A 25347-nucleotide genomic window follows, 5' to 3' on the forward strand; every position below is an offset into this window, starting at 1 on the left:
ATGACAGAAAATGCACAGGGACCTATCTGGGCAATGCACTACTGAGATATGTCTATGAACTCACGAGTGTGGTCCTTGATAGTGTTCCTCCTGGTCAAGGAGGATGATCTGGACTGCTGATAGATCCATCTATAATGGTCTGTTACGTTCAGTCCAGTGAAGATGAAGAAGAGTAGAGACGAGAATATTTGCAGCAGTTTTAATTAAACAAGATAATCCAACAAGCGACAGAGAACACAACATAGACAATGCATAAACATGTCAAAACAATAACCGACCGCATACAACTCAAAGACAGGGCAATATATAAATAACAAGGAACTAAACAAGAAACAGGTGAACATAATCAGAAACCATGGAAACAATTGAGAACATATGAGAAATTAAGGAATCAAGGAACTTTGACTGCACCCGAAATCACACTCTCTTGGTACTTATGTTGAATAAGTAATTACTTCATGACCGCTAAAAAAGTATGTTCTATATAGCAAGAGAGTGTGTAGTATGAATGTAATCTGCTGTCATTATCATGTGACCTACCAGCGTCAGTTGCGTCGCTTCACTGCCATTCACAAATCCTCTCCTGTGGCCTCATGGGATAATAATGTGTCCATCACATGCTCTCTTCAGAATCTCGCCGGAAGTTGTAGGTCATCCAGGTACTTTTTGTACCTGGTCAAATGTTTAGGTTTAGTGATATTTTTTTAATGTTAAAAAAAAAAATCAATATACAGTAATGCATAAGAACAGCATTTATTTGAAATAGAACATTTTTGTAACATAAATGCCTTTACTGACACTTTTGATCAATTTAATGCATCCTTTCTCAATAAAAGTATTAATTCCTTTAAAAAAAAAAAAACACTGCAATACTGTGTCTAACACTGAAAATAAATATCTGGATGAAATTACATATAATTGTGGTCATTTAACTCTACAGGATAAATCTGTGGAGCTGAGAGTTTTCACTGGTCAGGGTGGAGGAAAAACCAATGTCATCAACAACTTCAGTGGCTTCATGTCTCCTGTTGTCAGGCAGATGTTATGGAGAATAATGATGACTGTTGGAACAAAGGTGTGGTCTGTGGTTGAAGTGGACTGGCTCCCGGTATATGGATGAAAATGATGGCTGATGCAGGAGTAGCCACCATTCCCCACAACAAAGTATCCTTGTGAAGGATACAGAGCTTCTCTGTAGATCCTGCTGTTCTTCAAGACTCTGGTATCATGGACAGAACCTGGATATCCCACAAAAAAGTTAAGGAATCTGCCCTTCCCATCAAACACTGGGAAGAGGATGGGAAGAGCTTCCTATTGATGTAGTCCTGGGGTCTTGAATTGGACATGACATCCATCTATGGCACCAACACAGTGGCCAAGGCCAACATTGTTAAGCTCCTGGACAGTTGGCAACTTTAAGGTCTGCTGGCACAGGGCTGCAATCTTTATGATTCCTGTGTAAACCAGCCTGCACACGGAGGCTACTGCTACTGAAGGCCCTGGGACACCTCACTGTATGAAAGATAGTTATCAGTATTGTTATGTGGTTTCCCCAGCCATGTAGCAACATTCTTAAGCCCTGGGTATACTTCGTTTTTTTACCCGTACGCTAGTGTATGCGCACAGTCGAACACACAGCCTTGCAAAGTATACTTCATTTGACTCGTACACATACACAGGCGTTCGACGCATGCAGAGTTTTGAACAATCTCTCGCCACGAGTTACAACTCGCCATGTAAACATCTTTGTATATTCTTTCATGCTAGAGTTGTACTTTCTAACCTCTTCACACAATCTCTCGTCTATGTAGGCCTCCATCGTCGCTGTAGCTTGCATGCGTTCCGTTCCGGTCTGTTCTGTTTATGCAGGTTTTCTTTGACTACCTTGTGAATCGACGCCCCCAGGGCACGGTTGTAACCTTGTGGATAAACTAATTACTGCAAAATGAAAAAAAAATTATATGCTCTTGCGACCTGCGCATATAACACCATGTCCTAACCAGACTCGATGCGATAAGATTCCAACGACGAGCAATTTGACTGTCCACACCAGACGCGATGCGAAAATGAGAAGCGATAAAATCAATCAAAAACCACAGCCAATCAGAAGAGAGTGTGGGCGGGCTCTCTCGGCAAGAGCACAGCGGACACAATGAAATGGGCAAGTACTTCGTAAAATTCATAAATATTACACAATTTAAACATTATTTAAAGTACAAACGGAGTGACTGAACCAATCTTTGTCATAGAATACACTTGTTTGTTCGCATTGAGTTGACAGTTTGAACTTCTTGTGCCCATTTATTTATTTTCAAGATCTGAGGTGAATTAGCCAGTGTTGTTTTCATTACAGCTAAAAAGCTGGGAACAGAACGATATTCAAACTCACGTTAGACGCTTTTAACATTAAATAAAGCACATAAACAGTGCCTGATATTAACATTGCCATACTTTGTGTTGCTGTTTCAGCCGCGACGTCGCGGAGAAATAGAAACCGTATCTAAAATAGTATATTCTCTGGTTAGGACAAAAACTCCGATTAACATGGAAAAGATACCTTTTATCGCTTGTCGTGGCGTCGCGTCGTGTCTGGTTAGGACACGGTGTAAGTATGCGCGATTACAAAAATCCGGCGGCGGTGATCGGCCGTCGGGCAACGTCGGACCGTTTTTATGCGTCGGCCGAAAAAGTTTTCCTGGTGTGTTCTGCACCATTGGCTCTGGTCGGACGCTGTTGGGTATTTTTGGGGGCCGATTCAGCATGTAGAATTGGCGTCGGGCCGTTGAGCGAGAGAGAGAACTCTCATTGGCTGTTCAGTTTAGTGAACGAGTCGAAGCGCGAGAGTAATTGCAAAATAGTGAGCAAAAAAAAAAAAAAAAAAAACTGAGCAAACAAGTCAAGGCTGGCTGTATTGAGACATTTTAATAGTGGTTTCATTTCATAGCAGTGACAGTGTCGAAGTTTAGGACAAACACGATCGTTAGGCTACCTAGGTTGTCTGTCACCATTGAAGGCAGGTCAATCAGGGAGATATAGTATATGCTGCTCCGAAGGGCGCTGGATTTGCTCGGTTGGGCTGTGACTAGGCATGTAGATGAGGGGCAACGGCTCGTGCGGTCTTGCAGAATCAGAACTTTTATAAATGCAGTTGTCGGGCACGCTTAAAGGTAGGCTAACAAAACAAAACTGCATGCATTTTGCGGAAGATCATTGTTTATGTGCTTCGGCTCTGCGTGACTGTGCGGAATGCAGATGAATATGGTTCTTTCTCATAACTAAAAGAGAGAGAGAGATGGATTATCCTACTGCTCACAAACATTCACTACTAGGCTATAACCAGTTTAGATGGAAAGGATCTCAACCTGACTCTCTGAAGAGGTTACTGATCCATTAATAGACATGGTATTTCCTTGAAAATAAATTCCAGCACATTGCTACAACAACCATAATGAAATAACCCTTCACAATAGATGATGCTTTACAATGAACTCTGTTAGAAAGCTACATATGACAAATTATCAGTTCAATTAAATAGCCTAGCTACTTTACTCACCTGTTGAGTAATATAAAATGCTATCTTCTTGTCGCTTTTACATTTAAAATCCCTGAGGATCTCCGAAAAGCCAAGCCAATGTTGATTCTCGTTTTATTACGAGCTCTGTCACTTTCTCCTTTTTTTACCAGCAGACTCTCATCTGTCTGGCTTTTTTTTTTTTTTTTTTTAAACAGGTGATTCCCCGAGGTTGGAGATTTAGCGGCTCTGTGCCAACCTTTCTGGCTAGTTGTGACAACTAACCTCTGCCACTCCCGCTCTATACACTTCAAAGTAGCCTAAGCAACTTTTCTCTATTTACGGATTTTTATTTATTTATTTATTTATTTATTTTTAATGTCATCTCTTTCTCTATTTACGGATATAACGAGACATGCACTGGTGAGTGACGCATGCACGCCATTTCTCGCGAAAACCATCCCATCAGGTCTAAAATAAACACTTATAATAGGCTGAGCATAGTGAATCAGGGTAAGTTTTGGAAGAAGGATGATGTATGTACTCATTATTTACATGTTGTTAATTTTGAAAAGAAAAAAAAAAAAAAAAAAAAGAAGTTACAAATATGTACCTTTAATTGAGAATTGATCAATGGGACAAATTTAAAGGATTAGTTCACTTTCAAATGAAAATTACCCCATGATTTACTCACCCTCAAGCCATCCTAGGTGTATATGACTTCCTTCTTTCTGATGAACACAATCAGAGATATATTAATAAATATCCTGACGTGTCCAAGCTTAGTTATTGAGACACTCAATAATAATTAGCAAGCAATAAAAATAATAGTAATTATTATTATTATTATTATTATTACATGCATTACAGCTTAAAGGTTGGCTCTACTGCCATCTTGTGCTGTATTGAAAAAAATGATCTGGAGGCTGAAAAGGAAAATGAAAAGGAATTATTCAGGATCATCTAACATTGTGTACCGATCAACCTGTCTATGATTATTATTATATTTCCTGTTTTTCTTCTAACAAAATAAGCACATATCCCTTCAATATCTTCCTTTGGATTAAAGGATGTAGCTGCATCAGGAACACACACACAAGCTGACACACAAAACAGAGTATGACTGTAGATTTGACACTAGGATTAGGAGAATTTATTATATTTTATTTGAAGATTATTTTGTGTGGAGATGATTATGATACATAGAGATCAGTGTCCAGCAGGTCAGCTGAAACCTGGGAGGTCCATGATATTTTCTCTATAATTACTTCGATAGTAATATACTGTTTGGATCTTCAAATCCAAATGTAATCTAAGACCCATAAGCTGATAAAACATGAGCCCTGAGGTATTTAATTTTTTTTTAAATGTTATTGTTTATGATTTTGTTTTTTACATTTATTGTTTATTCCCAGGTTTTGTTTTTGTTCTGGCGAGGTGGATGTGGTTGTCTTATTTTTAAGATTATATAAAAACCCACAATGCCTTAGATGTCATGAACAAAAGATTAGTCGAGATTGATTCGTATATTAGTACATGCTAGATTAATGCAACAATATCCTAATATTTGTTACAAGTTTTGCAAACAAAGGAGATGCTTACCTGTGAAGAATTAATATTGTCACAACTGTTTTATGGCACAGATACCTATTAATTTGTTAAAGGTGAACGTAAATAAATAGACAAGTGATTTATTTATATAAATATTAATACACACAATGTGAACATCTTGATAAAGAGAATACAGAGGACACCACACAGAAACATACTGAAAACATTATTTAAATTTGTTCGAAATCAAAATATTTTGCATTAATTCAAACTGACACGGGAATCCTGGACAATCCTAAACTAGCTCTTCACATCTGCAGTTGTGCAAAATAGCAACAAAAAAAAAAAAGAAAAAAGAAAAGAAGAGGAAACATGTTCCATTCGCACATATTAAAATAAGTACCATTAGCACATTTGAGACATACAACTGACATCAGTTCACCAGAGACAGTATTTTACAATAGTGTTTATGTAACAATACATGAAATATACAGTTTAGCAGTCCTCCAGATTGGTGACTACAGCTGCTTTATATATGAGGTCAGAAATATCTCCCAGTGAGGTCTGAGGGTAGTGTGTCAAAGCCTGTCTTTGTAATGCTCCATCCAAACTGGTTTGATGTGTAGGAATCACATGGTCCACAGACATGGAAGAATATAAGCCCTGATTGGCAGTACAGTAAGATTTCAGCTGATGTCCAGAGAAACCTTCAGGGTGAGCTGTAAAGCAGTTAATCTGCCAGAGACCGTTCGGCTGGTTTTGGAACGAATATTGAGCCAACCTGTCTGATGGACAATTGGAGAAAGATGACGCTCCAGGTGTTTCAGGGTGTCTGTTCCCCCACTGCAGAACTCCAGGCAGGTCTGGGGAAATAGAGGGTGGCGGTGGAAGATTTTGGGACCAGGGACTCAGAGCTTGTCTAAGGCTTTGCTGATGGTGACGCGGGCCTCTGTTGGCCTCTGTTACTTGTTCTTGGACGCCAGAATTTTGTTCTGGGTTTAAATCAAGATTGGTTGATGGAAAGGACGCTACAGGTATACAGCCAGAGCTCACTTCCCTGCCTGAACTCCTCCTTACTGGTGTGGTCAGCTTCTTGCTTTTCATACTGCGAGCCCGTCTGTTTTGGAACCACACCTGCAAATAAAGATTAAAATGTCAAATCAAGACAGGCTGAAATCAAAATAAACAATATTACACTACAGTTTTATTACCTGAATTTTGCTTTCTGGGAGCAGAGTGAGCGCAGCCAGTCTCTCGCGCAGCGTGATGTCTGGATATGGCGTAATCATGAAAGCGCGCTCCAGTTCTGACAGTTGCGCGCGGCTGAAAATCGTCCTCTTCCTTTTCCTCTGCCCCTCAGCGTGGTAAGTTCTTTCGAGTTCAGGAGAAGACAGCGTATGCTTGGTTGTTACGTCTAAAAAAATCAGTCACTTGTTTAGTAAAGTGTTGTCAGAAATCAGGTTCTGCGGTATTGCCATAGAATAACCTTTCTGGGTTCTTAAAAGAACCATTAGTGTGAAGAACGTTTTAATAATGTAAAGAATCTAATGGAAAAATTCCATGGATGTTAAAGATTCTTCATGGAACACTCTAAAAAAATGGAAAATGGACAAGCCCAGCAGTTGGGTTAAATGTTTGACAAACATGCTGGGTAGTTTTATTTAACCCAACTGTTTAAAAATGACTATATGGCTGACTTAAAATGAACCCAAAATATGTTGGAAATTAAAGATCAGACACATAATTACTAGAGTCAAAGGATTTTGACTATTAAACGAGCAATTTAATAAATGTTTATTGTTTAATTATTATTTATTAAACTTATTAATAAATGTTCATTTATTAAACATTAACAAATGTTAATTTCCAAAATATTTTAGGTTCATTTTAAGCAAGCAATAAAGTAATTTATAAACAATAGTTGAGTTTAATAAAACTACCCAGCACGTTGGGAAAACATTTAACCCAACCACTGGGTTTGTCCATTTTCAACCCAGTTTGGGTTGTTTTTAACCCAGCATTTTATAGAGTGAACCATCAATGGCAATAAATATCCTTTATTTTTAAGAATGTTGGTTTATTTATTTAGTTGGAACGTTCTTATAAGGAACGTTCTTTTAGATTATTTTAAAAAAGTAGAATAAGAAAGAATAAGAAATCCCATTATTAGTAACAATCCAACAAACTTAACGTGTTTAAACCAAAGTGAGGTCCTCACCTGTAAACTGGACCATGTTTGTGTTGAAAATAAAATCTCTTTCCGTGTCCACGGTTATTTTTTGAACTAAATCGAACGACTGGTCAAAAAACAATGCCATAGTCCAGTGTGCACAAGAAAAGTTGAGTGGTCTGAGGTTCCAGTCCTGCCCGCGTCCAACGATGAAATGTTTCACAGCGCATTTAAACCCTCCTACTTTATACTCGCTCCTTTTCACACCCACACGCTCCTGTCGCCCTTCAAGGTGTCGTATAGGCACAGCGACAGCCTGAATCAGAGAAGAATAAAAATGCTTTCAACTTTGATCCCCCCTCCACCCGGCAGGGTAATCCCTCGAGCATGTCTGGCAACTTCGTACCCATCTCCTGTAGCGGCCGTGTCGACAGGAAAGCAGAGATTCCGATTTCGTCTGATGGGCGTCCTGCAGCTGTCTATCACAGGTCCTTTATCAGGCAAATAACCACACACTTCACCTGTGCCTGTGTCTCTCGTGAAAGCCTCAGGTCAAAGATGTCCATTTTTCACAGAAAATGTTGGATCAGGTTGTTTCAATGCAATTTTTCACTATACAAAATTAATAGGCCTATATACAATACAATGAACGTATATAACATAAAATATTATGAAATAATAATAAATAAAATACTATAAAATAAAAAACAGCCACTAAAGAGACCACCTGAAGATGGAGAAACTCACAATAAAAAGTGAAATAAATACAAGCGTTTTCAGTTTCATCCATCAAACATCTTATTAATCAAAAATTAAATTCAAAATGATCGAAAAAGTGCAAAGGATTTATCACAGCAATTTGTGTACACCCTGGCACCACTTTGATCGTTAAAAATTCAAGTCAACATGAGTGTTCCTTTATTATTATTTTTATACCTATTCCCTGGATGCGTTTTTCTAATATCCAGGGACATATTATTATCTAAGGATGATATTACGGATTAAGAGCGGTGAACGACGAATGAACAGTAATCTAAACCCGAGATTACTTCAGTAATCTGTGCGTTTTTGAACTTTGTTGGCATGAGGCTCCATCACTTTCAGGTCAATACTCGAAATATTCGAAAGACAAGGTTTTTTTTATTTAACCCAATGCGCACTATAGCCTAATATGTACAACCTTTTGGGTAAAGATTATATCTATTTATTATATTGTGAAAATGACAGACTTTTTTTTTTTTGTTTAACTGACCCATTTAGCCCAATACATTGTGCTTTGAATACACATATAGGCCATTCCAGGCGCTTTGATATTAAAGGTCTATTGATAGCGACAAGTGGCTACATCAACTGCTGAAAGAGATGAAACACAAACACTCCAAATCTGACGTTTAACCAGAAACACCAGAGGGGGAAATGTGTATTTTCCTGGTTTTGTAGCTATAAATGTATTATAAATAACGTTACATGGCATGCTTTCTGGAAGGTTTTAATTTTAATACATGTTTTAATTAATAGAAATTCCTTACCAATACACAATGAGTCTTGTTGTTAGCGCCGATGGACGGAATCAGAAATAAACACCAGTCTAGTCGTATTGGGGTCGTAAAAAAACGCTATATATAAAACACTAATAATTTGAAATTTATCAATGAATAATGGACCCTTTTCACGGACTGTGATGACGCGTTTTAACGGTCATCAGCAGTTTCAAAGTCAAAGTTTTTTATATTTCTTTTTTTATTTTATTTATTTATGTACATTTATAACACTAAGTATTGTATTACCTTTTCATCAAATTACAAAAACAAAACAAACAAAAAAACCTAAAGTTGACATTTTTCTCCCTTCTGACTGCCGATATCAATCTCTCTCTATTTTTTATTTTTTTTTATTTTTTTTTGAAAGTTGTGAAAATACTGTTGATGAGTTTTTCTTTTGCTATTTGAGAAAATGGGGACACACAAAAAATATTTTTTATATATTTATAAATGTAGGCCTATTTTTTATATTTAATGTATTATCTCATTCACCGCCATAGAATTTTACCCAACTATGACGACTTCCGCTTCGAGAACCTCGGACATGTGTCAAGGGTCTATTTGAGAGGGGTTTTTTTATTCATGTAAAGTTAATTTCAGTGTGTTTTCTTGTTGTAGTAGTAGTTGTTAACACTTCATACTAACTTTAACACTAGCTTTTGATGGGATCATCCCTCTTCACTACTTTTTCCACTTTTATTTGTTTATTCAGCCCGCCACATAATCATTCACCGTTACAGAAGTCGACAGATAATGCAGAAGAGTGAGGAAAACAACATTTTGCTATTTGATAAATTTTTTCTTTACAAAGAAGTCCCTTCAAAATGATAAACAAATTTAACATCATACAGCAGTCTGGAAATCATTTGGATGTAAACATCACTTAAAATGAATTAATCCCATCAGATAATATCTAACCAAGTGACATCTGCAAACAAATCATTCTAGACCTTTTTTTAAGGATTAGCGTAATTTTCAGAATTATTTTTGAACATCAAATTAACTACGGAATATAAACTATGCTCCAATAACATCTCACAATAATGCCAATTACGTTTCGTTTTAATTTGAAACTGTATCCATATTGTATCATTTGAACTTTTTGTGAAATATTTACTTGAGAAGTGCTGTTGGTGAAATCTTTCCTTCTATAAAATAATATAAAAGTAAGATATTTCTTTCTCTATGTGCTGCATAGCAAAAAATTGGGAGTGAGTATGAACAAGAATGCTCATTATAACAATGCTTCTAGCTTTTTGGCACAATTGCAATACATGTCAAAATTCTGTGGTAGTCATATATGCAGTCATCCTCAGAAAGTTATTACAATCATAATCACAGCTGAGAAAACAAACCTCGTTTGGAGTTGTGGAGAGCATTGGGCGCGAAAACACTAGCGGGATTTGCCTTTGTTTGATTTACTAGTGACCACACGGGGTCGCTGTGGTTATATTGGCATCTTTTTACTGTCGTGTGTCCTTGCTAGGTTCTTTTCACTGTGTAATGCTATCTGTCTGCCCTTTTCTGTTTGGCTATCTTTTTCCTTCTGCCACATCCCTTTTCATTAAAGAATTTATCGTCATGATTATTAATAAAAACAATAGTAGTAGTAGTATATTGTTTAATAAAAAACAATAGCTGACAAGGTATAAACAAAACAGAGTTACATGTAGGCTACAAACACTTTATAGCCATGAACAAGCTATTAAACTATATCAAGTAATCTATAGAACAGCAACAACAATAAAATAAAAGCCAGAGGAAAACATTTAGGCTAGGCTATTATGGTAGGGTGACCAGACGTCCTCGTTTTCCGGGGACAGTCCCGGTTTTTGGTGTTCTGTCCCCGACTGGGGCTGTCCCCGGAAATGTTTTACAGCTTGTTCAAAACAACACGCAAATACATTGCAAAAAAGCCTGACCAGCATACAGCAGCCTGTTGGTTATCAGAGCAATCATGTAGTAATTATATACACCAACAGAGGGGGTTGTGCAGCTACACTGGGTCGCGCGCACCGCTTCTTCATGAAGAACGTAACCTGGAACAGAGCAGAGCGCTGTTATCGTCAAATATCAAAATAAACATTGTTATCGGTTTCAAGGTTGCAACATACTAACTATTCATGTTAATTAAAGTTATACTGTTTGTATGTGTTTTATAACAGGGCCTTAACAGGGTGCGGGATTGTTTCGCACAATTTTAAACGTCCACAAAAGTTCCACAGCCACAACGCAGCAATTTCCACACTCACATCTTAACTATATCACGTGATGAAGGTACACTTAGATATGAATAAATAATAAAATAAATAATACACTTGCAGTTTACTTGGTGCTTAAAATGAGTCTAAAATGCAAAATAATAGTTAAAAATAGTTAAAAAAGTTGTAATTTCTGTATACAGTAAAAACAGCTTGTGAACATGAAAATATTAAATTCAATAGTAAATATTACAAATATTTGTTAAATGCTATTTTATTTATCTTATATTTACATTGTTTTATTTTTGTAATGTTATGTGTTTTTGTAAAGTCATACTTATTGTTTTGAACTGCTTTTACAATGGTTACTACTAATAGTGTAATAGTTTTTTTTTTTTTTTTTTTTGGTGAACTGTAGGCTATTAGACCAAATATCCCAATAATCAAACTAAATCGTAATCATGTTTAATGTAGGATAATAAGAAACCCACAACAATTAAAAAACATTCACAAATGTATTGTCTCCGTTTTTTAATTAATAGATAATAATAAATTAGATTTTGGTGGTATTTTGACCACTCAAATAGGAAATGTCCCCGGGTTTCCATTTCAGAAATCTGGTCACATTATATTACGGTAAACTCTAGTTTTTGACTTTTTTGTGTGTGTGTGTGCCCAAATAGACATAAGAATTATAGTCAACGCTGAATTCAAGAGTTTGTATTGTAATTTAAAAAATTGTTTATACATATCTTACAGTTTTTTTCCGGAGAGATAGGTACATTTGTTGTTTACAAAATGTTTTGACAAACACATTCAAAAAAAAAAAAAAAAATTGTGAATAACAGAAAGAGCTTTTCTTCCTCGATAGTTTTGAATACTTAGAAAGTGTGCTATTACAAGGCTAACATTTATGTTTAGTTTTAAATGTAACAACTTTTTATCTTATTTTGTCACCCTACACACGAGGAATATGTTGCGTCATCACGTCATCATAGACGTCATAGACGCTTGGCGGGAGTTATAACTCTGCGCGCACCCCGTACATCGAGGATTGTTCTTTTAAAGTTTATTTCGTTTTAATACTCGTTTTATTAGTGAAAATGATCGGACAGAAGAGTATTAAGTCGTTCTTCTCGCCAGCGTCCAAAAAAAGGAATCTGGACGAGATTCTTTCATGCGCAGGAGATGATGTGAGTAAAACACACTTTATTCTGGTGCGGCTGGACTGAACGCAGACAGTAAGTTATAATATCGACACATGTCGCCTGAAATATGAATGAAAGTGGTGTTGCTTTATTTTTTTGTTGAACATATTGTCATTCGCGAGCGAATAAGATTTGGCTCTGACTGACACCTCGTTGTACTTTTTCCCCCCTTCCCGCGAAATGTACTTTGCACAGTTCCGGAAGTGGTTTTACGTCACTTGGATAAACGAAAGCTAACGCCGATCACTTCAGACAACATACTGCGAAAATGATAGTGTAAACAATGTAACTTACATGTAAGTTTAGCATATTTTAACTGATTATAAATCAAAATCTCACGAATTCTGGTCGTGACTGCAACTCGTGCAGCGCTAATGGGTTACTATATATTTGAGTCTATTTCACGCTCTCAAAACTTGAGTAGACATTCAGTGACATACTAAATAGACAATGTTTTCAAATATAGCTTGTCTTAGTTTTTTAAATGTACGAATGCCGGCCCTTTTGGCCAAACGAACATGGAATTCAACGAAATACGTTAAAATATCGCCTCAGGGGAAAAAGCAAAAGTTGGAGAGCGACGCCGTTACATTCTCACCATCACTGAGTCCTGAGCAACTTGAACGGATCTCCAGAAACAAAAAGGCGGCTCTGGAACGGCTCGCTGCACACCAAGCTGCTCCGGACGGGATCGGAGAGAGCTGGAAGAAAGCGCTCACCGCAGAATTCGGAAAGAACTACTTTAAGTCAGTAAGTGACTGACTAACACATGAAACATCATTTTCATTTTAACCCTTGATATAAGAAGAGTAATACAACATTGTTTCTCTTTCGCAGTTGATGTCTTTTGTCGCTGAGGAGAGGAAAAAACACACCATCTATCCACCTTCACATGAAGTCTTCACCTGGACACGAACTTGTGACATACAAGATGTGAGTTGAATGTCATGTTCATATGTAAGGCAGGTCGAATTATGTTCAAAAGCATGTCGCTTGCAAAGAGATCTTAACTTCTTTATTTTGCTTTTAAAGACCCCATGAAGTCAAAATTAAAGGTTTGTTGTTTTTCAATGTCTATTAGCTTCACAGTTATCCCCTGATAGTACATACACTGATCAGGCATAACATTATGACCACCTTCCTAATATTGTGTTGGTCCCCCTTTTGCTGCTAAAACAGCCCTGACACGTCGAGGCATGGACTCCACTAGACCCCTGAAGGTGTGCTGTGGTATCAGGCACCAAGATGTTAGCAGCAGATCCTTTACGTCCTGTAAGTTGTGAGGTGGAGCCTCCATGGATCGGACTTGTTTGTTCAGAACTGGGCAATGTGGAGGCCAAGTCAACACCTCAAACTCATTGTTGTGCTCCTCAAACCATTCCTGAACCATTTTTGTTTTGTGGCAGGACGCATTATCCTGCTGAAAGAGGCCACAGCCACCAGGGAATACCATTTCCATGAAAGGGTGTACAAGGTCTACAACAATGTTTAGGTAGGTGGTACGTGTCAAAGTAACATCCACATGGATGGCAGGACTCAAGGTTTACCAGCAGAACATTGCCCAAAGCATCACACCGCCTCCGCTGGCTTGCCTTCTTCCCATAGTGCATCCTGGTGCCATGTGTTCCCCAGGTAAGCGACGCACACGCACCCGGCCATCCACGTGATGTAAAAGAAAATGTGATTCATCAGACCAGGCCACCTTCTTCCATTGGTCCGTGGTCCAGTTCTGATGCTCACATGCCCACTGTTGGCGCTTTCGGCGGTGGACAGGGGTCAGCATGGGCACCCTGACTGGTCTGCAGCTATGCAGCCCCATACGCAACAAACTGTGATGCACTGTGTATTCTGACACCTTTCTATCAGAACCAGCATTAACTTCTTGAGCAATCTGAGCTACAGTAGCTCGTCTGTTGAATCTGACCACATGGGCCAACCTTTGCTCCTCACGTGCATCAATGAGCCTTGGCCGCCCATGACCCTGTCGCCGGTTCACCACTGTTCCTTCCTTGGACCACTTTTGATAGATACTGACCGCTGCAGACCGGGAACACCCCACAAGAGCTGCAGTTTTGGAGATGCTCTGACCCAGTCGTCTATCCATCACAATTTGGCCCTTGTCAAACTCGCTCAAATCCTTATGCTTGCCCATTTTTCCTGCTTCTAACACATCAACTTTGAGGACAAAATGTTCACTTGCTGCCTAATATATCCACCCACTAACAGGTGCCGTGATGAAGAGATAATCAGTGTTATTCACTTCACCTGTCAGTGCTCATAAAATTATGCCTGATCGGTGTATATGAGATGACACACATACTTCGCAAAGATCTCGTTTTGATATGCACATTTTCAACTGGAACATGTATTTTTGCATTTGCACATCAGCAATGCTTTTCTAAAACGTTTCCAGTCAGATGTTAAATAGACATTTGGAAAACATCTTTAAAGTCGGTATGAAATGGAAGTTGCAATAGTCTTTTCTTCCCTATTGTGACGTATATCTAAGTGAAACGGCTTCTCGATCAAGAAAAAATGAAGGATAGAACTTGATTTTGTCCATAGGGAATTGATTGGATGGTGGTGGTTTGTTATTGGTGGATCTCATGTGAGTGACAGGTTGTCCCGCCTTCACGCCACCAGTAAACATGTCATCAGAGAAGATATTAGATGTAAATGGCAACCGCATTATGGAGGATGATCAGATATTTCTTTTAATTTTATTAACTTGTGTTTACGTTGTTCAAATGGTGCGCTTGAGAAACTGGTAGCCAGGCAACAGACAAGTGACCAATCCTGAGTGGTGATGCCAAGAACGGTTTATGATTGTGCCGTGCCGAATGAAGCTGAAGTGGAAATATAACTGGAACATTTCCTTACCGTTCTTAGAACCGTTCAAGGGTCTGTTTGGGTTGCTTGAAATGGCATCATGCAGAACTTAAAAAAAACAAAAAAAAAATCACAGTGTCTGGAACCTTTATAATATTTTTCTTTTTTTTCTTGTGATGCTAGGTGAAGGTTGTGATACTTGGCCAGGACCCGTATCATGGGCCAAACCAGGCTCATGGGCTTTGCTTCAGTGTTCAGAGACCTGTGCCACCTCCACCAAGGTATTGTCTTGCAGTCTTCAAGTCAGGGTTTATTTTTATAGCACTTTTCACAATTCACATCATTTCAAAGCAGCTTTACAGATTACTATGTTGTGATGTGTATCAATTAGTAATTGATTTGTTTTGAACCATTTGTTTTAAACCAGCGATTCGGAGCCATATTGAAATTTCATTGGTTCGCAGCTAGGGGGCAATTCCTGTGAACCATGAACCAGTGTCTAATAGGTTTTACCTGATCTCTTTATAAATTTGTAGAAATGTTTTATGAAACTTTTGTATAATAAAAATTAAATTTGTAGTTATTGGCCTTATTGGCCTGATTATCTAAGCTCTCATTAAACAAACAAAACAACCCCTACAACTGAATAAAATATCACGTTGTACAGACACTTCATATTTAATGATATTAGATCAGTCAGTATGTTTACATGGACAACAATATTCCGATATTAGATTAAGACAATACTCTGATTAAGGAACTACCATAAAAAGCGATTTTAATCCAGCTAAAGTCGTGCTCCAAGTAAACACAAATCGAATTAAGACAGGTAGAGTATTCCTATTTTAGTCGCATTATCGGAGTGCATTATAGACACCTTAATCACGCTATTAACATCATGTAGGAGTTTTCGCCGCATTTTGCGACAGGACACATAATACACACACGGCAGTGGTCAACCGTTTGACGGCAAACAAGAGAGCAAGCTTCAAGCAAGAAGCCACAAATCAAATTTCTCTCACCTCATCTCTCATCCAGTACCTCTGAGTTTGTCACGGTGGCATGAATGAAATGTTGCCAAATGAAAGTACATAGGAGGCCTGTTGCTGGAGAATTTGTATCCACCGTCCTCTGTTTACAGAGCCCTGCACATGAGAGGGAAAATAAATAGTAGGCTAAATCGTGTGCACAATTTACTAATTTGTTCCCTCCAGTTATTAAATCGTGCGCACGGTTGACTAATTCGTTCCCTCGATTTATAAATCATGCGCATGATTTATAAATCGAGGGAACGAATTAGTAAATTGTGCGCACGATTTAATAATGCGGGGATGCGGGGCTCCGTATCTATTTGCACGTATGGCATATCAAATAATTAACTGCACTTGAAGCTTTCGTAAAATTAAAAATGACGAACTGTGGTGATATATGAAATTCTGTAGAGAACGTTGGACGGCGTGTCGTGGGGACGCATGACGTTTGCCATTAATCGATCTATGTTCTATAATATGTAAAAACGGGAACATGATAGAAATATTCTAAAAGCAACTCACGTAAACACCTTAATCATAATATTGTCTTATTCAGAATAAGGTCAATAATTAGATTACTGCTGTCCATGTAAACATAGTCAGTGTTTCCCAACACTACACATTTTCAAACTCTTCCTAATCAAATACACCTGATTCAACTCATCAGCTCATTAGTAGAGACTCCAAGGCCAGAAAGAGATGAGTCAGATAAGGCTGGCCAAACACTTGAAGATTTTAAGCCCGATTCGGACCCCTGAACGATTGGAGGGGCGCGGCCAGTTTCGAGGCTTGTCACAAATGATTTTTTTGTCCAAAAAATGCTCTTGTGTGGCGTCATTACGATTATTTAATTGCTCAAATCAAATCATGAATATGAAACATGTTTGATATTTACGACTCTTGATCAGGCTGCCTCTGACGTGATATCCGTGATAGCCAATGAAAGTGAGCAAGCGTCACCTACTGGATGTTGCGTGCTTCTTTAGCTGAAACTTGGCAGCCACAAACATGCCACGAAAATGGTGTATTGAGAAAGATGACCCATATTCTTTTTTTTTTTTTCTATTTTGTTTTTCACTGTAAAGCAGAATGTGTGGCAGGAGTGCCTGCTGACAACGTTGATTGTCCTTCATTTGTTTTTTGTTTTTCTCAAGTCACGTTGATCTCGTGATCTCTCTCACTGTAAAAATATTACTATCGACAGGTGTGTGATCTCACAGTCCGGTCGAATCATCTAGTGTGTGCGTTCAGAGGATTATAATGCTAAAATCAGCTGAAACTGCCATTATGTCTGGGGTCTCCCACAGTTTTAAAATCAGTTAAGATTGAAAATCGTCTAGTGTGTCACAGGCCTTAGGGAGGCATCCAAAATGTGCACTGTTGGTGTCCCTCCAGGAACAGGGTTGGGAAACACTGTATTAGATAATTTGTTAATTGCAATTAATAGATTTCACTTTCAATAGAACATTTGTAAATGGTGTTTTATATATGTTTGTACTGAGCTTTCATTGCATTTACACTGTTCTGACCAGCTGATGTCAAGTGTGTGACGTTTCAAGCACTTTGTTCATTTTTTTGAAGCAATTTATTCAATTGATTCAAAGTTTCAAAAGGCTCCCATCACTAGGTGAAACTACACTGGGCAACCAGTCCTCTTTTGGTCAGTGGTGTCCATTCCTGCACCTGGAGGTCCAATGTCCTAAATTGTTTTGCTCCATCCTGCTCCTACACACTTGCCTGGAAGTTTCTGGTAATCCTGAAGACATTGATTAGCTGGTTCAGGTGTGTTTCATTAGGGTTAGAGCTAAACTCTGAAGGACAGTGGCCCTCTGGAAGCAGGGCTAGATATGTTACTATATTGTTCTTCCTCTAAGAAGTAAGCGTTCCTGAATTTTGTTCTGGATTTACAGATGAGGTAGATGCAGGTTTAGGTTTGGAAAAGATGGAAATTTCAGGCCCCCAAAAAGCTGTTGTCATGTAAATGAACGGCCAAAACGCATAAAAAGTTTTCTGTTTTTAGTTGAAAATGGTGTCGTGTAAACGTCCCCTAAGAAAGTCAGTCAAAAGACACATTCCTATCAAACATAACACTCAGGTTCTTAACTGTAGAAGACAATTTAACAAGACACTGTTTGACAAATTACAAGCTGGCAGCTTATGTTTAATTTAAACTTGTTATTTTGAATGTCATTGAACATATAAGCACAAGAATGTTACACATTATTATAAGAGCTAGATGATTCTTTGTTTTTGGATGCAATGATTTTATGACACTGTTCGCAGCTTGGTGAACATATTCAAAGAACTGGCTTCAGACATCAACGGCTTTGAGCAACCCGGTCATGGAGATCTTACTGGATGGGCAAATCAAGGTGTGCTTCCACTGCTTTCTCCTCTTCATGGCATACACTGTAATGATGACACTGCAAGATATGTCAAAAGAGACTCTTATGACCAGTGCTGCCAGTGCAGATTTTGGTTTAGAAATTACACTTTTTGTCTGCAATAACCACATTTCATTGCACAATAAATCAGTAAGAAAAACAAAGATTACGTGGTGAAAGGCAAACTGTGGAAAGTCGTAAAATCCAACAGACTGTCAGCCATATTGCTGTAGGCGACGTTGCAACATATGATGCATTAGCGAGTTCTGTGGCTGGTTGCATAAACTGCTTGGACTTGTCTTACAAGTTAGTCTTTAATTTGTTTTCTTTAAGATTCCGCACCATTGATGAGTTATTCCAGCAATCTGTGTTTCCGCTTTTATAACTTCTGAAATAGTATAGTATCTCCGGATCCAAAAACAAGCAAACAAGAAGATCTGGGTAAACCAAAAGGAGTGGATAGAAGTTTCTAAATTCTTGCGCACAAGTAAGCTAATGTAATCATCAAACATTCAACAGCATATAAATCAAAACTGCCTAACGTTAGTGAGAAAAAATGTCGAAACCACAAAGAGGCATATGACTGTGCAAGCTTTGGGGTTGTTGATGTAGTCATTCTACTCATTCTGAATTAGTTCTGACAAAGTCTTTGACAAAAACACGATTTTCTCAGCTGTTTTTTTTAATGAAATTTACCCCCATTCAAGTTTTGATTTAAAAAAAAAAAAAAAAAAAGAAAAAAAGAAATGAGTGAAGCTAGAATAAAATGTTTTGCTCTGTTCTCTCTTTTGATATATTGACTGTTTACATATTCATACAACAAGATATTCTGGGGACCATGAAAGTTCTGTGATTGTGATCAAGATGCTGGTGCTGTATGGCAACTTTATTTTAGTAAACACTGGCAGGGAAAGAGTTAAGACAGTCTTAACATAGAAGCTATGTTCATTCAACTGGCCCCACTGGCTCAAGGTCTTTTCCTGATCCCGTTGTCCTCTCTCTTCTCCCGTTCCTTCCTGTCTTCTCTCACTTTAAAAATATAAGTTAAAAAATTCAAAATAATATATAAAAGAAATAGAGGAGAGGAGCATTGGACCAGTGCAAGATGTGAACAAATCAAATTGTAGGTCTGGCACTATTGTTTATTAAGATAATAAGAAATAAAGGGGGCAGTTGTGGCCTAATGGACTTGTAACCCCAAGGTTGTGGGTTTGAGTCTCAGTACTGGCAGGAAATGTAAGTGGAGGGTGTGTATGAACAGTGTTCTCTTTCACTCTCATTTGAGTGGAAGCAAGGCCTAACCCGCAATCGCCCCCGGGCGCTGCAGCAAAAATGGCTGCCCTCTGCTGTGTGTGTGTGTGTTCAATATTCACTGCTGTGTGTGTGCACTTGGATGGATGAAATGCAGAGTACAAATGCCAAGTATTGGACACCATATTTGGCTACACGTCACTTTTCACTAAAACATACTACTTTCTACTTAAACTCAATCTTCTGAATCAGTAATTCACGTTACCATTTGTTTTGCAATTCACATTAATTTATCTATTATCCAGCAGTTAGTTAGTCTCTGTAAGTGTGGTTGTTTTGTAAGTCAGGACAAATGTCTGATCCATCCATTATTTTAAATTTTAAAGTGAGGAAGCAAAATGGCACCTTTTACCTGTTATAATTATTATTGGGTGCTACAATTTATCGGGCGCAAATCATAAGAAAATGTTGGCCAGTCCCTCAAAAATACTTTCCTCCCATCTGACCTAGTATGCCCTTTTACAAAGTCTTGATTTTGTTTTTGGGTGCTACAAGAATAGGTTTTCATGTTTGAAAGTTAAAAATATATATATATTTTTGCATATGCCTTGGGCAGGAATTATATAAATGAGGATCATTGAGACATGAAGAAAACTCAAGAGTACAATGGAGGCGTTTCAGGGAGTTCAGAAACAGTGACACTGATATAGAGAATAACTCCCGCTGGAGGGACTTTGTGCTTTGGAACTTTGCAGAGCATTTTTATCCTCAAAGGGTTAGTTCACTCAAAAATTAAAATTATCCCACAACTTTACTCACCCTCAAGCCATCCTAGGTGTATATGACTTTCTTCTTTCAGCCAAACACAATCGGAGTTATATTAAAAAATATCCTGGCTCTTCCAAGCTTTATAATGGGAGTAAATGGTACCCTAGAATTTGAAGCCCAAAAAAGTGCATACATCCATCATAAAAGTAATCCATACGGCTTCAGGGCGTTAATAAAGGCCTTCGAAAGCGAAGCGGTGCATTTTTGTGAGAAAAATATCCATATTGATAACTTCATAAACTATAATCACTGGCTTCTGGTAACGGCTGTAAGTGAGTCTAGTTCTGACGGAAGAGTAACCTCTGACCCAACACATGACATATTGACAAATGCTGAAGCGATAGAGCAAAACAAAACACCAGTCACGAATTAGAAGTCTAAAACGAGAATTTTTAAAAAGAAATGTCAGAAGATTTTGATATAAGAGAAGAGGAGCTTGAGTTTGTTGCTAAGCTTTATGATACTCCTACATCCTATGGATTTTGAGCTTCAAAATCTAGGGTACCATTTAGTGCCATTATAAAGCTTGGAAGAGCCAAGATATTTTTAAATATAACTTCGATTGTGTTCGTCTGAAAGAAAGTCATATACACCTAGGATGGCTTGAGGGTGAGTGAATTATGGGATAATTTTAAATATTGGGTGAACTAACCCTTCAAACAGCAACATTACACACTAAAGTAAAAAAGCATAATACGACCCCTTTAAAGGTGCTGTATGCGATTTCTCAAATTCGTTGTTGAACACTGTTGATATTTGAAATCAACCCAAACAAACCCACCCCTCTTTTCATTGCTCCGCCTCCAAAACTCACACTTCAATACTAACCACGCTGCTCCGAGTCGGTCTTGAACCCCAGCCTAAACGGTGCTGGCATGCGAGGTGAATGCACTAATGATGATGCTAAACACCTCATTCTCTAGCGGGTGTCAGTGTGCTGTAGTTTAACAGCAAAACTCTCACTATCTGGCCTCTGTTACACACGCAAAGTGAGTGTCTGTTTATCACAGCTGACGCGCAACAAAATGCTTCACGAAAAATAAAGCGCAGATGATGAACGGACAACAAGGGAGCACAAAAAAATTAACGTAGAGTACACAAGAGTAAATACAAACAAGAGTTTGTTGTTAATCGCCAACAGAACAGCAGCTCCAGACAATCAAAACCCAGTGTTACTCACATGAATAGCGGGATCAAAGCAGCCTCCGCGTCTGTTTTCAGGCCTTCCCTCTTAGCTCTCTCCAGCGCATGAAAGCTTTTCTAATATAAACGCGGTCCTAAAGCGCTTGCCCAGTCATAAACCTTCATTCCAGTGATATTCTTTTGAGCTCTTTTGTATTGTGTCCCATCTCTCATTCTGCAGTTATTTATTTTTTCCTTATTTTCAAATCTCGCTCTTGCTCGTTCTCTCTCCTCGACCGTCATACGCCCCCTAATGCTGATTGGTTACACGTTTGTTGTTGGTATCGGCCCGACTAACTTCCAAACAGCGTATCTGAAATAATACTGAGTCCACCTTTTAATTTAGGCTAATTCCGAAGTCACGTCTACTGTCGCTATATTGCATAGTCATACAAGCTAATTTTCTTGTGCATGTAAATGTGTTCAATGACAAACACTTAATAAATGTCTGTTGTAGGAGTTCTGTTGCTGAATGCTGTGCTGACTGTGCGTGCACACCAGGCCAACTCTCACAAAGACAAGGGCTGGGAGATTTTCACAGATGCTGTGGTACACTGGCTCAGCACTAACATGGAGGGTCTTGTTTTTATTCTCTGGGGCTCTTATGCTCAAAAGAAAGGGGCTGCAATTAACAAGGTATGTTGGAAACATAGAACTTGATGTGTGGGATTGTTTCAGTTCATAACTGAACATCTAGAATTTCCAGCTTAAATATGTGAAAATATATGCCAGTAGATCCGATAAATATTCCAAAACAGTTAAACATTGTTTTCTGATTGTTGACTGGTAGAAACGACACCATGTTCTGCAAGCTGTCCATCCCTCGCCACTGTCTGCTCACCGTGGCTTCTTCGGATGTAAACATTTCTCAAAGACCAATGAACTACTAAAGAAGTCAGGAAAGAAGCCCATTGACTGGAGCGCTTTGTGATGGTTTCCCGGTCTTGTAGATGGAATGCTGTTTGTCCTGTTTCAAAAGTAACCTTTGTTTTTTTTATTTTCATTTCCTGCAAAAAATTATCAGTGTGTTGGTTCTGAATACATATATATATTTTTTCCTTTCCAATAAATGTTTTCCATACCCGAAGGGTAGGTAAATAGTTTATTTTAATTACTTTTACTTTATCGCTGTTCATTTCCATCTACTTTTCTGCATTTATCCCTTTGATGTAGTCAAATGTACAACACTAACAACAGTGAATGTTTTCGTGTTTATGTTTGTTAACACAATAAACTATTTTTCTACTGAATGTTATGTGCCCTTGCTTTGTCAATCTAAATCTGTGTGTTTAAGTATGATAGAGCAGTGTTGGGGAAAGTAACTTTTAAAAGTAATGCATTACAATGTTGCGTTACTCCCTAAAAAAAAAAAAGTAACTAATTGCGTTACTCAGTTACTTTTTATGGAAAGTAATGCAACGTGGACAGGAGAGCTGTAAGTCAATAAATTGGAAAACAAAGTAACTTGCGTTACTTATTTGAAAAAGTAACTGATATTTTGTTGTAAATTTAAAAGTAATGCGTTACTTCACTAGTTACTTGAAAAGTAATCTGATTACGTAACTCGCATTACTTGTTATGCGTTACCCCCTACACTGTGATGATAGACTACTATGGCCTGTTGCACAAAGCCGGTTTCAGTTTCTACCCAGGTAAGTTCAAGATTAGTTTGAGCAAACTCTGTTTTTTCGGGTTTATGAAGGTGGATTGGTTTTTAGCGGGGTTTATTGCTATGGTAACTGACGCTACATGGCTAACCTGCTCCGGAGCAGGTTTTATTCTGGTTTAGAGATCGCAAACCCAAATTCGACCAATCGTGTTTCAAACCCAGATTAGATGTAATATCGCGAAATGGCTTTTTCAGCAAAGAGCATTACGGCCCGGTTTCACAGACAGGGTTTAGATCAAGCCAGGATTAGGCCTTAGTTCAATTTAGACATTTAGCTTTTCAAAACGTGCCTTAGAAATAAAACATTACTGATGTGCATCTTGAGACAAAACAATGACACTGACGTATTTTAAGATGTCAGTACAAGTTAAAACAGTTAAAGTTTCAGTTAAAACAGCTCAAACATGCATTTTAGTCTGGGACTAGGTTTAAAGGGTTAGTTCACCCAAAAATGAAAATTATTCCATGATTTTTTTTTTTCACCCTCAAGCCAGTCTAGGTGTATATGACTATCTTCTTTCAGACGAACACAATTGGAGATATATTTGAAAATGTCCTTGCTCCTCGAAGCTTTATAATGGGTGTGAATGGGGGCCACATTTTGAAGCAAAATTAAAATGCATCCATCCATAATAATAGTAATCCATACGGCTCCAATGGGTTAATAAAGGCCTTCTAAAGTGAAACAATGGGTTTTTGTAAGAAAAATATCCATATTTAAAACTTAACTAACTATAATAACTAGCTTTCGACAGACACCCGTACGCCTCGATTTGCGGCGGAAGAGCAACCTCTGACCCGACGCATGACGCAATGTTGAACGCCGAAGCACAGAGGATAGAGTATCACCGGATAAGAGTATCACCATTTAAATTTATAAAGTTTTAAATATGGATATTTTTCTTACAAAAACGCTTCAAAAGGCCTTCATTAACCTACTGGAGCTGTGTGGATTACTTTGATTATGGATGGATGCATTTTATTTTTGCTTCAAAATGTGGCCCCCATTCACAATCATTATAAAGCTTCGAGGAGCAAGGATATTTTTAAATATATCTCCGATTGTGTTCGTCTGAAAGAAGATAGTCATATACACCTGGGATGGCTTGAGGGGAAGTAAATCATGGGATAATTTTCATTTTTGGGTGAACTATCCCTTTAAGCCTGTTCTGTGAAACCGGGAACAAATATTTTGACTGACTTGCACAGTTGTTACCCGCATAGTGTTTCTCAGTGTTAGTGGGTGTGCTCTCGAGTGAACCAATCGCGATTGATTCTGTCATCGCGACGCAACGACCGTCTTGAGTTCCCCAAATCCCTTCAAGTTACATCAAGTGATAGCATGCTGGCTAATGTTGAGGGCGTGCAGCAAAGTCGGGACATTTAAATAGTTTCTAAAACAATATAAATTAACCAAATAGCAATGGATGAAGAACGTGGCATAAGGTGAAGTATCGCATGTGCAACATTTTTAGCAAAAGTCGAAGCGCCTACTTTTAATATGGCTACTCGAGAGGCACGGCAGTACCGAAGGGCTGCTATCAAGCAGGAGCAGGACGACGACTCTGACGCAGAGGAATCGACTATTTCGTTAAAGAAATCTGACGGACGAGAGTCGCAGATCATCCACAGCGGTCATTTTATGGTGTCTTCTCCTCATACCGACCACCCCCCAAAGAAAGGTTACGACTTCGACACTGTAAATAAACAAACCTGCCAGACGTATCATTTTGGAAAGACTAGCACGTCGCATCTCTCTATTGATGCTTCCCTGACGAAGCTCTTTGAGTGCATGACCCTTGCATACAGGTGGGTTGGTTAGTGAACAAAAAAGCAATTTACAGACTGTTTAAGCGAAGGCTTTAGTTGGGCCACGGTAGATATTATTCCATCATTCCCATAAAGATATTAGCGCACTGCTAGCTGGGCCAAAAGCTTGTAGAGAAACTAGCACGGTTTGGCATTTAATTTCTTCTTAGTCACACAGGAGG

At 38.3% G+C, this 25347-nt stretch overlaps 3 protein-coding genes across 8 annotated transcripts in view; 2 read left to right on the forward strand and 1 right to left on the reverse strand.

Annotated features, from left to right (window-relative positions):
* Positions 1-4745: 4745 nt before the first annotated feature.
* Positions 4746-7540, reverse strand: sebox (SEBOX homeobox). Its single transcript, XM_051894815.1, has 3 exons — positions 7281-7540; positions 6274-6476; positions 4746-6196 (listed from the first exon to the last, which is right to left on the reverse strand). The coding sequence occupies exons 1-3, from the start codon at positions 7378-7380 to the stop codon at positions 5558-5560; spliced, it is 942 nt and encodes a 313-aa protein (XP_051750775.1). The 5' UTR covers positions 7381-7540; the 3' UTR covers positions 4746-5557.
* Positions 7541-11948: 4408 nt separating this feature from the next.
* On the forward strand, positions 11949-22937 carry unga (uracil DNA glycosylase a). Of its 2 annotated transcripts, XM_051895030.1 has the most exons (7): positions 11949-12167; positions 12738-12932; positions 13020-13115; positions 15195-15292; positions 18326-18414; positions 22145-22323; positions 22478-22937. In XM_051895030.1, exons 1-7 carry the CDS (start codon positions 12078-12080, stop codon positions 22616-22618), a joined length of 888 nt encoding a protein of 295 aa, XP_051750990.1. In that variant the 5' UTR covers positions 11949-12077; the 3' UTR covers positions 22619-22937. The 2 variants fall into 2 exon arrangements, with proteins under 2 accessions (XP_051750990.1, XP_051750989.1); XM_051895029.1 differs by lacking the exon at positions 11949-12167 and having other exon boundaries at positions 12498-12932.
* A 1712-nt stretch (positions 22938-24649) lies between these two features.
* Positions 24650-25347, forward strand: part of mlxip (MLX interacting protein) — a 71858-nt gene continuing 71160 nt past the window's right edge. For 3 of the 5 annotated variants that reach the window (XR_007930205.1, XM_051893373.1, XM_051893374.1), the window contains exon 1: positions 24650-25165. Coding sequence is in view for 4 of the 5 variants with exons in the window: in XM_051893373.1 (XP_051749333.1) it covers positions 24858-25165 (308 nt within the window). In the remaining variant the exon portion in view is untranslated. The remainder of the gene's footprint in view (positions 25166-25347) is intronic. The other 2 variants (XM_051893370.1, XM_051893371.1) reach the window with 1 other exon arrangement.

This window comes from Ctenopharyngodon idella, chromosome 5 (assembly GCF_019924925.1).
Source record: "Ctenopharyngodon idella isolate HZGC_01 chromosome 5, HZGC01, whole genome shotgun sequence".
Lineage (NCBI taxonomy): Eukaryota > Metazoa > Chordata > Actinopteri > Cypriniformes > Xenocyprididae > Ctenopharyngodon > Ctenopharyngodon idella.

What these genes read in the sequence shown, in the direction of transcription:
- sebox (XM_051894815.1), bottom strand. Translation starts at nt 7,380, where the DNA reads ATGGCATTGTTTTTTGACCAGTCGTTCGATTTAGTTCAAAAAATAACC. An exon ending in AAACATGGTCCAGTTTACAG is followed by an intron (nt 6,477 to 7,280) that starts GTGAGGACCTCA and finishes TGATTTTTTTAG; the next exon opens with ACGTAACAACCAAGCATACG. An exon ending in TCCCAGAAAGCAAAATTCAG is followed by an intron (nt 6,197 to 6,273) that starts GTAATAAAACTG and finishes CTTTATTTGCAG; the next exon opens with GTGTGGTTCCAAAACAGACG.
- unga (XM_051895029.1), top strand. Translation starts at nt 12,633, where the DNA reads ATGTTTTCAAATATAGCTTGTCTTAGTTTTTTAAATGTACGAATGCCG. An exon ending in GAACTTGTGACATACAAGAT is followed by an intron (nt 13,116 to 15,194) that starts GTGAGTTGAATG and finishes TTGTGATGCTAG; the next exon opens with GTGAAGGTTGTGATACTTGG. An exon ending in AAGGGGCTGCAATTAACAAG is followed by an intron (nt 22,324 to 22,477) that starts GTATGTTGGAAA and finishes GTTGACTGGTAG; the next exon opens with AAACGACACCATGTTCTGCA.